This window comes from Apaloderma vittatum, unplaced genomic scaffold (assembly GCF_000703405.1).
Source record: "Apaloderma vittatum isolate BGI_N311 unplaced genomic scaffold, ASM70340v1 scaffold29517, whole genome shotgun sequence".
NCBI classification, from domain to species: domain Eukaryota; kingdom Metazoa; phylum Chordata; class Aves; order Trogoniformes; family Trogonidae; genus Apaloderma; species Apaloderma vittatum.
The window spans coordinates 1-14,511 of record NW_009725021.1 but is presented as its reverse complement, the minus strand read 5'-3'; the positions used below and the strand labels follow the sequence as shown (position 1 = coordinate 14,511).

The following is a 14,511-nucleotide window of genomic DNA, read 5'->3' as shown; positions in this document are numbered from 1 at the left end:
GGGTGCGGGGAAGGGCGGCCGGCAGCGCTGTTGGCAGAGGTTGCTTGATCCCAAGAGATGAGCAAACGCTGTTGGTCACAGCCCAAGCTGGGGCAGGAGGGCTCACGAAGGGATGGAAAAGGAGGAGGAAGGGCTGTGAAATTATCGAGAGTCTGCACTGAGCGTGTTGCTAGGGGCCTTGGAAGAGTTTATTAAAGTCGTGGAATCATAGGATGGTTCAGATTGGAAGGGACCTTGAAGCTCATCTCATTTCAACCCCCTGCTGTCGGCAGGGGCACCTCCCTTTTTCCCCCAGACCGGGTTCCCCCAACCCCCGTCCAACCTGGCCTTGATCCCTTCCAGGGGTGGGGCATCCACAGCCTCCTCGGGCAACCTGTGCCAGTGCTTCAGCACTCTCACGGGGAAGAATTTCTTCCTTAGATCTGATCTAAATCTCCCCTCTTGCAGTTTCAGGCTGTTGCCCCTTGTCCTGTCCCTGCAGGCCCTTGTAAAAAGCCCTTCTCCAGCTTCCCCGTAGCCCCTCCATGGACTGGAAGGCCGCTGTTAGGTCACCCCAGAACCCCCGCTGGCTCCCAGGATCAGTCCTTACCTCTGGCCTCATAGGAGGTTTTGGGGAAAAGGCCTGGCTGCAGTAGCCTGGTGCTCAGGGCGACTCAGAGGCCACACGATGGGTGCCACGGGACTGACGGTACCAAGGTCAGCTGTGCTCAGTGCTCAGTGGCTCCTCAGCTGGGTTTGGTGGCCGCAGGCCTGGCTGATTCTGTTGAGTGTTGCCTGGGAGGGAATGTGGGGGCTCCCAGTGTTCTGTCCCACCCCCAACAGCTTTGCCAGCTCTTCACGGGGAGAGGGAGGGTTAACAAAGAAGTTAAAAGAAGAGTTACAGCCCATGGCTTAATGTTCAAGTGGAAACGAGTGGTGTCCCTCAGGAGTTCATTCCGGGAGAAACGCTATTATATCTTCACCAGTGACACAGACAGTGGGATCGAGTGCACCCTCAGCAGGTTTGTGGATGAAACGGATCTATGTGGTGCGATGGACACTCTAGAGGGATAGAATGTCACCTAGATGTCATCTAGAGGGACCTGGACAAGCCGGAGAGTTGAGCCTGTGCAGATCTCATGACACTCAGCAAGACCAAGTGCAAAGTCCTTCGCCTGGTTCCTTTCTATCCACAGTCCCAGTACAGGCTGGGGGACGAGTGGATTGAGAGCAGCCCTGTGGAGAAGGACATGGGGGATGAAAATCTGAGCATGACCTGTTGGATGGGGCTTTGGACATCCTGATCTGGTTAAAGATATCCTGCTCACTGCAGGGGATTTGGACTAGATGGCCTTTAAAGGTCCCTTCCAACCCAAATTGTTCTACGATTCTCTGAATTTAAAGTAACTGCTTTCAGCAGAGAGCACAGCTGCTGGTCTGCTGTGAATCTGGGCCCATATATCTTTTTTTTATAAGCGTTGGAGGGAGTAAGAAGAATTACCTAGCTCATTTTACAGTTGAAACATGTAAAAAGGTTGAGTAATTTTGCCCCAGGTCCAAATAAATGCTCAAAGAAGATTTTGAGAGTTACTGGGCTTCATCTTCTCAGTCTGCTCTGTAGCATCCAGCACCATTGCACAGATCATGTTTTATCAGTCACAATAAATCTTTATTCTGGGTGTTGCCTTGGCTTCGTTTTCCTTCCTGTGTGGAATTCATATTCCCTTTTACTCTGTATTGAGATATTTGAGATTTTCAGTTAGAAAAAGTCTATGGGACGCATCAGCTGACAGTTCCTCAACTCTTGACTGTTGCTGCAGAGGCAACTCCTGTCTTAAAACAGAACTTTCCACTCCTGGCACTTGCTCCTTTTCTTGAACAAACTGCAGTGTAATGAGGCTGCTGTTTGATTTGGATTCCTGTGAGGACTTTTGGGGTTTGTGGTAAAGAAACACGCGATGGAGAACGACGCTTGCGACGTGGAATTGGCATTGCATAAATACCTAGCAGCCAAATCCATTGTCATCTTGTCAGCAGTAATGAAATAACGATGTGAGGAAGTCCACAGGCTGCCTGTTCAAGGTAGCAGAGGAATATACCAGTACCAAGACCAGAGGAAATAAATTTATGTCGTCTAAAAATCTTATTGTCCTTTGTTTTGGAGCGTTTGATGCGTGGCGGGGAGGGGGTATCTTCTTATTCTCAGCTTAGTCCTTGGATGGAACATGGGCCTTGAACTATTTCTCGAAACAAAATTAGAGCTGTGATGGATTAGCGAGAAAGTTTAGTTCCGTGTCCAAAAACACATCGTAAGGCTTCTTTAGATATTCAGTCTGTAAAATGAGCAGAACACTTCAGATGCCTTGATACTTCCTGTAGAAAGAAAAAAATCACACCCATCAGGCCATAGCAAAATGCACAATAAAAATATTTTGGACGCGTGGCAGCTTAAGTGGCTGAGATGTTAAGTGCCATTCTGAGGGAACTTGGAACTAATAAACTTTCTGATGGATACTACATTTATGTGGAATATGTGTTTACAAAAACCCTTGGCTTACTGCTGTGGGAAGCATGCCTTGGAAAAGGAGTAGTTATGTTTCATTTTTTTCCCCATCTGTGTGACAGAGATGTGAAATAAGTGAAGGACAATGAGCTTTCCTGTTTTATTTGCTTTTATTTCTGCAGGCTATGAAATCACCCGAATTGAAAGAACGATTGGAGGAGTCAGAAAAGTTGATTCAGGAAATGACTGTGACCTGGGAAGAAAAATTAAGAAAAACTGAGGAGATAGCACAGGTTTGCTGTTTCTTCCTCCCTCTCCTTTTCCCTCTCCTTTTTTTAAGGAAAAATAGGTTTGTTTCCTTTGTCTGTGAGTTCATAGACATTGTCTGAATCTCTCCCCACATTTATGGGTAAGTAGGTCAAGCTCACTGCCCTTTTGAAAAGCTTCACTTAATTCCTGTGATAGCTGGGTGCCTCCCAGATTGCTGTTCCAGTGACAGTAATAAATTGTCACTGTATGCAAATGGAGAAGTTATTTAAAAAAATAATAATCCATGGATGAGAGGATTACAAGGATTTTGTATTCTTCAGACAGTAAAATTGTTGTTTGTGATGGAAGACGGAGCTTTAAACGCCAGGTTATGTACTGAGGGCCTCCATGCGCGAGGCAAAGGGCACTCAGAATGTGAAAAAATAAAATTGTTCAGCGTCCCTGCATGTTCTCCTACCTCTTACAGTGATATTTAGGGCCTCAGATCATAATTGAATGCGGATTACATTGAAAAATTACGGAGGTCACCATGACTGTTGCATGACACTTCCAATTCTTGCCACACAAATGCTGATGTGTGTGTTTGCAGCAGGGAGGTTTTCGGGGCCGTCTATTCAAGGGCAATGAATAGCGTGTAATAAATAAGGAGAAAACGGAGCCTCTGGTGCAAAGCCCTCGTGTAGATGACACAATCGGAACAGACTGTGGTGACTTGAGTTTTACAGATCCATTGTCAGAAATCCAGCTTGTGACTACGCGGGCTTCCTGGCTTTCTGTGCAGATTTGGATTTTCCTCTCTGTGTATCAGGGTGAATAATAATGATAAAAACTTCTGTTCTCATCCTACACAATAGTTTCTCAGCATAGAAGCCCTGAGTGCGCGAGGAAGTTGAAAAACTGGAGTAATGGGCTCAACGTTACAGACTCAGTCTACCTTGATGTTTGCACGTAGCTGCTGCTTTCGCTCTCGTCCTGTTTCTAAATCCTCAGTGTGTTCCGATGTTTCGAGCTGGGAGTTTCATAACCTTTGCAGCTGTAGAAAAAGTGATTTTTTTTTTTCAGAGGAGGGGTAAGGTCTGGTGTTTTTGCGGTATAAAACTGTTTCAGGAGCACCTTAAAGCCAGTGGGAAGAACCTTCTGGACATCTCCAGGAGGCTTACGAGGGCCAAGGTTAAAGGCATTTGTGTCGTGGCTTGTCAAGTGATTTTGATTTTGGCCAGCATCCACCAACATCTGTCTGTCAAATTGTATCAGGGTGATCAGGTAGGATGGAGAGATAATTGTAAATCTTTGAGGAAAGGATGATTCCTCGTAAAGAGAGCCATTGAAGAGGAAATTTGTAGAGATGGAGCGTCCAGAAGTGTTCGAAGCTCTAAAGACTGTGACTAGGCAATTATTCACATTTTCAGTGAGTGTTTGACACGCTTTTAACGTCTTTCAAATGTTTAAGTCAAATAACATTAGGTCTCGAGTAGAAGGTAACAGAAATTGGCTCATTTTCAGTGAGTTTGTGCTCTGAGATTTAAGTCCTCCTTTGGGCAGCACATTCTTTATGGATAAAAAGGAATTATGTGAACTTCAGCGCCTGGCACCGATGATCAGGAGAGAGATCTTTGACATCATACTCCAGTTTCTCCTCTGTTCTCTGTGATGTTTTGGGTTTTTTGTGGCTTGCACACACGCAGGACTTCTCCTTTACGAGGACGTTATGTTGGATTTCCAAGCGTGTGGGGAGACAGGGTAGAGAAAATCAGGAGTGGGTTGTGTGTGCTGTTCTTTGCTGTTTTAATGTCGATGAGAGCTGGTACAACTCCAGTGGTGATGAGGGAATTCTACAGAATAGTAGGATGTACAGAGGTTTTAAATACAAAGCAAACTGGTAGGTAAGGTCAGAACCTTAATAAACATTCCAGTGTTACTTCTGTGTGATCTCTGCTAATTTTTATGGGATTTAAAAGTTTTAGCATCGCAGGGAAAGCACTGTAGGCCTCTTGTATTTTTTTTTAGTTACTTGTTCTACCCTCCCCTGTTTCTGCTTCCCCCGAGTAATTCTGTGAGAGGCTTCCCATGTTTATTTTTTCAATTTTGTTTGCAGTCGCGGATAGTGAGTCTCGTTTCGGTTTCTGTATCATCCTGGGAACGATCCTCAGCATTTCTCTCTCGGTGGTTTTTATAGAAGAATCCCTTTCTGTTCTTAACTCAGAAATGTTTAATGTTCCTCTTTCACTGGCCTAGCCTTCAGCCAAACACTTCCCTTTGAAAGATGCACATTTTTGCACAGTAATGCTTTGTTGGTGAATTCTATGAAGTCCATTGACAAGAACAAAACACCATCCAAAATGCTGCTATTCTTGTTTTTTTTGTCATTTGCATCACTTAAATAGCAGGTTGCCAGTTTCTCGTGGTCATTTCGATTGCTCCGGAATAAAAGATAGACATGGAGCTTGACTTGGCAGGGATTGAACTTAACTTGTTGCTTTTTAGATCGAAAGAGAAGAAATAAAGGGTTCTAGAGATGTTTCTGTGGCAGCGTTTTGCCATTCCAGTGAGGTCATGGCGAAGCTCCTACAGCCCCGCAGCGCGCTCATCGCGCTTTTCACTGGGAAGATGCGGCTGAGTGAGACCCCGGCACCGAGAGCAGAAGGACAAGAGAAATTACAAATATCCTGATCACAGCCTGATACAGCTCAAGCTTCCGTGCTTAATCCACTGCGGAAGAAAAGAGCGACCTTTTTGCCAAGTAGTGGCCCGTCGTTTCGTCTCGCGGCTTTGGCAGACGGGACTGCCTTTCTGAAGGGCCGTGCATGAATCCGCTGAATTTTTTGATGGCTGCTCTCTTGCAGGAGCGTCAGAAACAGTTGGAAAGCCTTGGCATATCTCTTCAGTCTTCCGGAATAAAAGTTGGGGATAACAAGTGTTTCCTGGTTAACCTGAACGCAGATCCAGCTCTCAATGAACTTCTGGTATACTATTTAAAGGTAAAAATAAATCCTGATATAATTCTAATTTTTAAGGGGTTTTTTTTCAAATGGGCGTCTACTAGCGTTGTCAGCAGTGTGCTTAGAAAATTTTACAAAAATTGCCTATCTAAAGGATTCTCTAGTATTCACTGCTTTATTAAAATGAGTACAACCTTTATATTTCAATTTGAATTTGTTTTGGTTTTAGAAAGAAACTTAGAAACGTTCTTTTTGAGACCCTCTCTTCTATTTTGAGGATGAGGGGTTTTTTTTTGTGCTCGATTTGGTTTTTTTACCGCAACTTTCGCAAGGTTTTACCCAGTAAATTGTTCTGTCTAAAGGCCTGTCAGTAATCAACTGGCTTCTACGTGTGTAGCCCAAATTCTGACTGCCGTCTTCGGTTTATAAAACGCATTTTTATTCCTCTTCATGCAACTTGCATGAAATTCCGCGCTGCCCTAGCACTTCTGCTGCCAGTGTTAAACATAGAGCATGTGATGTGACTGTTGGACTCTGCGCTGACACATTTGCGCAGTTTATTTGAGTTTAACAAATTTGTGACGTGATCTGGAGCCAGGAGGAGAAATGAGCTTTTTAAAGTCACGTTTCAGAGTGCAGCTTCCAGAAATGCAGCAGCGCAAGGTCGTCAGCAGTTTGAGCTTCATGTTAGATCCCCCTCTTCTTTTGGAAATGATCTGTGGTAACTCTCAAAACAGCCACAAAATCAGCAGTTGGGCTGAAAAGGGGTTTTGGTTCAGTCGGTCTTAGGAAATACGCTCCTGTGATGTCATTCATCGCTGCTCTGCGATATGACAGTGAAAGCAAGGGAAAGAACTTTTTCAGTGATGTATCTGCCAGAAAACATTTAAAAGGACAAAAGAACCGAGCTGAGGTCTTGGGAGAAGAATTTAATCCTTTCCAGATGCGTTGTAGGTTGTGGTTTTCAATTAGTCTTTAGTTATTATTTTCTTTCAGTGACACAAATTTGCTTCGTTGGTTGAGAATTTTGGTGGGAGTCCTTGTGCTTTGAAATCCTCTCAATAAAATGACTTAGACCTGTTTTGCCTAAAATCCTGAGACACCTGTTTTGCCTAAAATCCTGAGATTAAACTCTCTTGCTTCTCAGATTAAATATCTTGCCCACGTTCCCTTGAGTGCTGAGCTGCATACGTGCTAGATCTTTAAAGTACTGAAGAGCAACTCGATCTGATTTATCTAAACTATTGAATCTGTGCTTCAAAAATCTCGTAGAGGTGCATAAAACCCAGAAATGGGTGAATTGGGGCGTGTGTGGAGTGATCCTCTGTCTGGCAAATCCCTCATGCCTCGAGAACTTCGGGAATTTCGTAAGCTGTTGGATGATCTAGATGGAACCCGCGGAAGAGCCACGGATCTAACCGCTGTGAACCTGGCTTAATTCCTCTTTGAACTCCTTTATACTTTTTGGCTTCTACAACATCCTGAGGCATTAAATTCCACGATTAAATTATAGCAACCTCCTCAGCTTCGGATTTAGCTGTTGCCTGTAAACTCCTCTAAATGTTCTCTACTTGTTACGGTAGGATGAAGCGAGGATTTACTTGTGATGCCTCATCCTCTTTTTTTTTTCCTCTAAGGGCAGTATTGAGCAGCTTTTGAATTTTCAACCTAGATGACAAGATATATCCGGAAGGAGAATGGATGAGTTAGAACCAGTGAACTTTCGCAGTCCGTTGCTAACATCTGAATTAATTTTCCCCAGGAGCACACGTTAATAGGCTCAGACAACTCTCAAGATATCCAGCTGTGCGGGATGGGAATTCTTCCTGAACATTGCATCATAGACATCACTCCAGAAGGACAGGTTATGTTAACGCCTCAAAAAAATACTAGGTAAAGGAATAAAACCTAATGCCAGTTGTGTAATGATTGTAGTTTTAGCTAGTATTTTAGGATTGGTGATGCAAAAAGATAATTGAAAGTAAACCTTTACTGTTCTGCAGTACGAAAATTCTGCTTCTTGTAGCCTGCTTTTACATTTTCATTGTCATCTACCCCTCTGTCAACTCCTGTCTTTCGTTCTAATGAGATTTCTCTCAGTGATGGTGTTTGTAGTCAAAGTTTTCAAAGAGAGGATGAGTAAATCGAATACGCTTTCAGCAAGTAGATGCTCACTGATTTGCAGCTGTGTAGATGTCCCTCTATCAAAATTCGAATTAATTTTCTAGGAAATCCGTTGCTATGCAGAGAGCTGCTGAAGCATTTGTTGCTTTATTTGATTAAGCAGCAGCACTTGAAAAGCAGATGGTGTATTCAAATGCATCACGAAATGACGTGTGTGGTCAGCATTTCCAATAATTTATTGTCAGATATGCAGAATTCAACAATTTCACATTTCCCCTGGTTCGTAGTTGATCTTGCTTCGAGCGGGAGATTGGACTGCATGACGTCATGAGATTTCCCTTCAAATTTGACTTATCGTATTTTCAGACTTAATCTGACTCTGAAATAAAAGGAGTTTGATTGTTCTAATTAGTTTATTGTCGTTAAGCTATTTATACAGCAAAGGACTCTGATGCCTTATTCAAATGTTTCCATTTTGTGTCTGTGTTTCAAAGCAGCGTGAAAAGTGTTTATTTCCGCAACAGCATCCTTTTGTTTTGAGACCTTCATTTTTAAGCTCTATACTCCCCGGACATTGCTGCCATAATATCTGTCCAAAAGTACAGAACTCTATAAGCTTCAGCAATCAAAAGAAGTCGGGTTTGAGGAATTTGGGAAACAGCACAGGGTAGATAAGTGAAGTTTCTGGGGATGTTTTGCCTGTTGGCAATCCAGAAACCTGTTCTCCTGCCTCAACTAGCTGCAAGAAAGAGAGTAGTAGTAGTGGAGGGAAAAAATGAGCCTTGTATAGATGCGTTTGCTTTAAATTTTTGCCTTTTCACAGGACGTTTGTAAATGGTTCTGCCGTCGTGTGTCCTATCCAGCTACATCACGGAGACAGAATACTGTGGGGAAACAACCACTTCTTCAGGTACAAAATGTAGTGAATAAATTGCAAGTTTGCACCAGCTTTGTTTTCTCTTAACGTGTGAGGAAAGATGTCAGTGGAGCCTTGAAGCTGCAGGAGCAGGTGATTTCTTGTTTGTTGGGATGATAAAGGCAATGCCGATGACTATTCCTGAAAGCGAAACATTATAGCAGCTGTGCGTGATTTTAATTTCAGAGCACTAGTTGGACTTAACTTCTTGTATTTTCAAGGGACTCCAACCTTGCCGATGAGGACCTTGCTGTAGTTTCCAGTACTGTTATCTCACTGAAGAGATTTATCTTTTTTTGAGCTGGTAACTTTCATGTGGTTTGGTGCCATGTAATAGTAAATGCTCTCTCTTCCATAGTGAAAATACTACATGCAAGCTTTGGCTTGGATAGGTTGCCTTTTGGATTTTGCAGTTAAGGTGTTAGATTTTTCACCTATATTATATAGTGGTCTGTGTCTTACATGGTCACTGTGTTCCCTGTTCCCCAGAGTTCCAGCTCCAGCCGTACCTCTGACCTTCCTGTGTAGTTTTCTGTGAAGGACTCTATTCTTGAAACCCTCTGTGGCTGCTGTGAAATGCCTGAAAGATGGGTGGATGTAAATAACAATCTAAAACTTACTCGTTTTCTTTTATGCTTCGAAGAAGAATCTGTATAAAAAGTGGAAAATAATAATATTGCCTCTAAATTATTTGGATATGGAATAGCTGAAAAAATAATGGTTATCTAAACTATATGATTAGTAGTATCAGGTATCCTCTATTATTGGAGTGTAGAATGAATTAGTTAGTTTGCCTAGAACTTCCCTGTTTACCATGAGGAAAACTACACTCCCAGGAGATGAACAAATTTTGAAAGGGAAAAATCTACTGATATGGATGATCTCCATAATTTTAATAATCTTGGAAAGCAGCCCCTTCTTTCAGAGTTGAGCAGGTAGTAGTCCTTCTAAATTTCCCTCCTGTTTAAAGGCTGAACTTGCCAAAGAAGAAGAAGAAGGCAGATCATGAGGATGAAGAGCGAGACAACTCTATGAAGTGCAGTAACAGCGTTGAGCAGCTGGACATAGATGGAGACAATTCCAGTGAAGTGTCTAGTGAGATTAACTTCAGCTATGAATATGCCCAGATGGAAGTCACGATGAAGGCACTCAGCAGTAATGGTAAGAAGCAACAGAAATTATTGGAAATAAGTAGGTTATATGAGGTTACATCTTGAGGGACTCTTAACCACAGACTTCTTCACTTGTGACTTCCTGCTGGATAATGTTGCTTGTGAATAACCATTTCTGCACTTGGGGAGGAAACATCGCAGACTGGTTGGTTTGGCAGTTCTTACTGAGGGAAAAGCCAAAACTGGAATATTTGTGGAACTGCAGCCTCAAATCAAAGTGGTTTCACTTTGTTGGGTTATTTTCCGTATGCTATGTCTCACTCAGGCGTAAACTGTAGTGATTTGTGTCCACGAAACCATGTTCTTGAGTTTTTGTGGTCTTATGTAGCTGTTCCAGAATGACATTGTTTTGGGAAACAGGAGGAAGTATTTTTCAGCTTGGTTTCTCCCTTTTCTCAGCTCTCTTAAATTATCCATTCAGACTGCTCTGTAGACAGTTATTTTGCTCCACAGTTCAGCAGCACGTTTTTTTGCGGCTCATTGCAACAAAAATATAATCTCTTCCTCCTTTATATAAAAGCAACTATGTTTACTGTCTAGGATGTTCCTCACTCTGGATGTCAGTGGCTACTGTAGACCCTAATGTGCACAACTGCAGAAGGAAGGGAGGTACCAAAATCACAGAAGGGAGGTAGCAAATCACAGAAATTCCTGCCTTGCCCAAGGTCACACTGCGTATCTGTAGCAGAACATGGGAAAGCTCTCGTATTCCCAAGTCCCCTGTTTCTGCCTTGTACTCATTACATGACTGTTTCCATTTAATTTTATGGCTACCGGGTATTTGACCCCCAGAAGTACTAGCTTCTTTATTTTCCACATCTGCTTAGATCCCATGCAGTCCATCTTGCAAAGCCTGGAGCAGCAACACGAAGAGGAGAAGAGATCTGCGCTGGAACGACAGAGACTGATGTACGAACACGAACTGGAGCAATTACGAAGGCGCTTGTCGCCCGAGAAGCAGCATTTCCGCAGCATGGACAGGTTCTCCTTTCATTCTCCCAGCGCTCAGCAGCGCTTACGGCAGTGGGCAGAGGAGAGGTGAGTAATCAAATCTGACCATCAGGAGTGTTCCTTTAAAGTTCTTCAGTGCTAGTGAGTCAGAGAACCATGGAATGGTTTGAATTGGAAGAGACCTTTAAGATCACCTAGTTCCAACCCCCCTGCCCTGGGCAGGGACACCTCCCACTAGACCAAGTTGATCATCCAGCCTGATCTTGAACAATTCCAGGGATGAGGCATCCACAACTTCTCTGGGCAACCCGTGCCAGTGTCTCAGCAATTTTGCAAGATTTTAATTACGTTGTGCGCCTCTGCCACATTTCTGATGGGACTTCTGTGGCGGGTTGGCGAGGACACGGTGAAAATACCGGTCTAAAACCAATCAGACCTATAGGGTTCGATTCCCACTCGGTCCCCGTGTGTTGCCTGGCATCTCTGTCCATGACAGAGAGGTTGGATTAAATGATGTCTAATGTCCCTTCCAACCTAGGCCATTCCATGATGATGATGATGATGCTAGAAAAGGTGAAAAAGGATGAGTGCCTGCTTTGCTGTTAGGGAGAAACTTTGTCCTGATCGGCAACAGATTTGACTGAAGATGAGGTGATTGGAAGATATTTTGGGACTCCTATATGAGCTTGTTCATGACTCAGCTGCTGGAATGTTGTTTTTTCCTTAACTCACGTCCATCTGTCTGACCTGGGCAGGTTCTGGCAGCCAGAAGAGTGCAGAAAGAAAAGGAGGATACAAAGAATTTTGATCCAGAGCGTTACAAAAAGTGTTTAATTATCACAGAGGAGTCCATGTCTTCTTTGTGTCTTCCTAGGCAATTGCACTGAGGCTATTTTTTTCAGACTCTAGATGATCTTTCCCATGTTCCATTCAGTCCTTGAATGCCGTGATTTTTCCTGTCTCCCTCTCCAAATCCCCTTCTTTGTAGAGAAGAAATGTTGACCCACAGCCTGAGAAAGCTGCGAGAGCAGATCGTTAAAGCCAACTTGTATGTGAGAGAAGCCAATTTTATTGGAGAGGAATTGGATAAGAGGACAGAGTATAAAGTTACCCTCCAGATCCCATCTTCAAGCCTTAATGCTAACAGTAAGGTAAGGTAGCACTAATGGAACGAAATCGTCCGGTAAGTTTTGCCTTTCAGCATTGGTATTTGTTGTATTCTGTTGTGGAGCGATAAAATCTGCTTAGGTTAGGTAACATCAGGTATTTGCCATCACCATTTGGCTTTCCACGTCCTAGTGAGCTGAGAAAATGCTGTCGTCCCCATTGGGCAGGGAGGAGGTGGAGCAAAGGGGATTTGGACTATTTTTTCCAAGCATCGTAGAAATTTTGGAAGGAGGGAACTGAACCCAGACTTCTGTTTCTCAGGCTGGCTACCTAAGCTGGTATTAGTTGTGTTCTTGAGGTCAGCTCAACATTTTGATGAACCTCTGGCTGTTCAAGATCAGAACTTTGACCAGTTGCTTTGGAAGTTTCTCTCCTCCGCTTGTTTTTCCTGCAGTATTCTGGCCCATCTAGAAAGAGGATGGTAAAGTGGGTTAAGTGTCTACACTAGTTGGAAGTTGCGGGTAGTAGTAAACTTAGCTGGAACTCCAGGCCTCCTGTAACTCGAGGATATTTGTGAAATGCTTAAATGTTCCTATTTCTAACACTTATGTAAGATGAAAATCCATGGAAACTAGTGCCCGTAGCTGTGATTAGACTTCGCAGTTAAACTGAACACGAATGTACTGTGACAGCCGAACTCAGAGTCTGTCACGCTTGACTTTGGTTGCTCAAGCCGGAACAAAATCCAGACTCTTCCCAAAGATGTTCTCAGTCTTGTATTGGGTTTAAACTATCTTTTCGTCATTCTGATATGAATTCCTAATTGGTATCTCTTTATTTACTTCACAGAGAGGCGCGATTCTCAGTGAGCCTGCTATTCAAGTGAGGAGGAAAGGGAAAGGCAAACAGATCTGGTCACTGGAAAAGCTGGAGAATCGATTGGTAGACATGAGGGATCTTTACCAGGAGTGGAAAGACTGTGAGGAAGACAACCCAGTAAGTAAAAATTACTCCAGTATTGTGCTGATAGTATTACATCCTTGTTATTTTTTTTAAGTGGATGTGAGAAAATCTTTTGGTTCAGGAAGGGAGGTCGAGGGAGGAAGGGAACATGTAAAGAGATAAGTTTTCCTGAGCTTTTGCTTTTCCTGGTGTTGAAGCAGTCTCCAGCAATTCGTTAACCCTTATCTTGTCACTTTGATGCTTGTTTACGTGCATAGTTTGGGGACGGCACTGAGCATACAATAAGAAGCAGTAAGAAACACAACAGCAGTTACTGTTCACGCTGACTTCTCTGGATCTGACAATGTTAAGGAGAACGTACTGAGGACAGGCCTTGTACTCAGTCCAGAGTAAAATTCAAGCTTCCATTCTTCTTGCGATCTAATCTGGCCTCTTGCTCGAGTCCGTTTTTCTTTCACTAGAGTGACGGTGCAACACGAAAAACTGCTTCGTGGAAAGTTTGTTTTTCTTACATTATTATGTCTTTGACTGAAGGTGATGAGAGCTTACTTCAGGCGAGCTGACCCATTCTACGACGAGCAGGAAAACCACAGCCTTATAGGAGTAGCCAATGTTTTTCTTGAGTGCCTCTTCTATGATGTGAAGCTACAATACGCTGTTCCAATCATCAATCAGAAGGGAGAGGTTTGTTGATCTGTAATCTTTTCTTACTCAACTGTTTAACTGCAGCCCGTGGATCTTGCTGCCAGTAGATATTTTCTAGAGTTGTTCAGAAAGCTCTGAATTCCAGCACAGTGATTGTGAAAGGAGAAGGCTTTACGAGCACCTTTCTGTACGAAGCAACTCAAAATAAATACTCAGCAGAATGGGTGTGAGCTGTAGCCATCAGGAACAGGCTCTTAAATATATGCTGGAAGAACAACTTGAAAGACAGCTACAGCCTACCAGGCACCATTCTCTGTCCTCTGTGTCACACATGAGCTTTGCAGAGTCCTTAGAGACTGGTGTGAAGGTGAGACTGCAGTATGCCGTTCCTCAAATCACTCCAGGCTGATTTCTTTATGATTTTACAACAGAGGCTCTTCAATTCTTGCTCCAGAGTGTCCTTCGTCTGGTGCAACAAATGCAAAACAACAGAAAGGAATAAAATGTTGTCTGCTTACAGGCTGGCAACAGCAGTAGTTGTAGTTACCTGACAAGGGATGAACCTGTCACTGTTTCCTGGCACACAAGTAATTCGTAATCCTTTCTCCTCAGGTATCAGGTCGTCTCCACGTTGAGGTTGTTCGAGTGAGTGGAGAGATCGACGACAGGTTGGTTGGAGGTGAGGATAGTCCAGACTATTCAAATGAAAATGACATTCAGGAGAGGAAACTTGTCTGCAGGGTGAGTTCCAGATATATCCCAACCTCTGAGCAACCTTTTATTTTTTCCATCCTAAGTCTTAAAGAAGTCCTGAGTGCCTTGGCTTCGGGATGTGAAAAGTCTCTTTGTAACCTTGTGCACCACGTTTGCATCAGTACACAGACAGAGTCACAGAATCACAGAATGTCAGGGAATGGAAGGGACCTCGAAAGATCATCTAGT

The 14,511-nt window shown here is 43.4% G+C and overlaps 1 protein-coding gene across 1 annotated transcript in view; it reads left to right on the top strand.

Annotated features, from left to right (window-relative positions):
* Positions 1-14,310, top strand: part of LOC104276445 (kinesin-like protein KIF13B) — a gene marked incomplete at both ends in the record, with an annotated part of 17,061 nt that extends 2,751 nt beyond the window's left edge. The window contains 10 exons of the mRNA XM_009872757.1: positions 2,665-2,775; positions 5,596-5,730; positions 7,454-7,584; positions 8,639-8,725; positions 9,702-9,892; positions 10,731-10,941; positions 11,843-12,005; positions 12,811-12,957; positions 13,459-13,608; positions 14,182-14,310. Of these exons, the coding sequence (XP_009871059.1) occupies positions 2,665-2,775; positions 5,596-5,730; positions 7,454-7,584; positions 8,639-8,725; positions 9,702-9,892; positions 10,731-10,941; positions 11,843-12,005; positions 12,811-12,957; positions 13,459-13,608; positions 14,182-14,310 (1,455 nt within the window). The remainder of the gene's footprint in view (positions 1-2,664; positions 2,776-5,595; positions 5,731-7,453; positions 7,585-8,638; positions 8,726-9,701; positions 9,893-10,730; positions 10,942-11,842; positions 12,006-12,810; positions 12,958-13,458; positions 13,609-14,181) is intronic.
* Between the last annotated feature and the right edge of the window lie 201 nt (positions 14,311-14,511).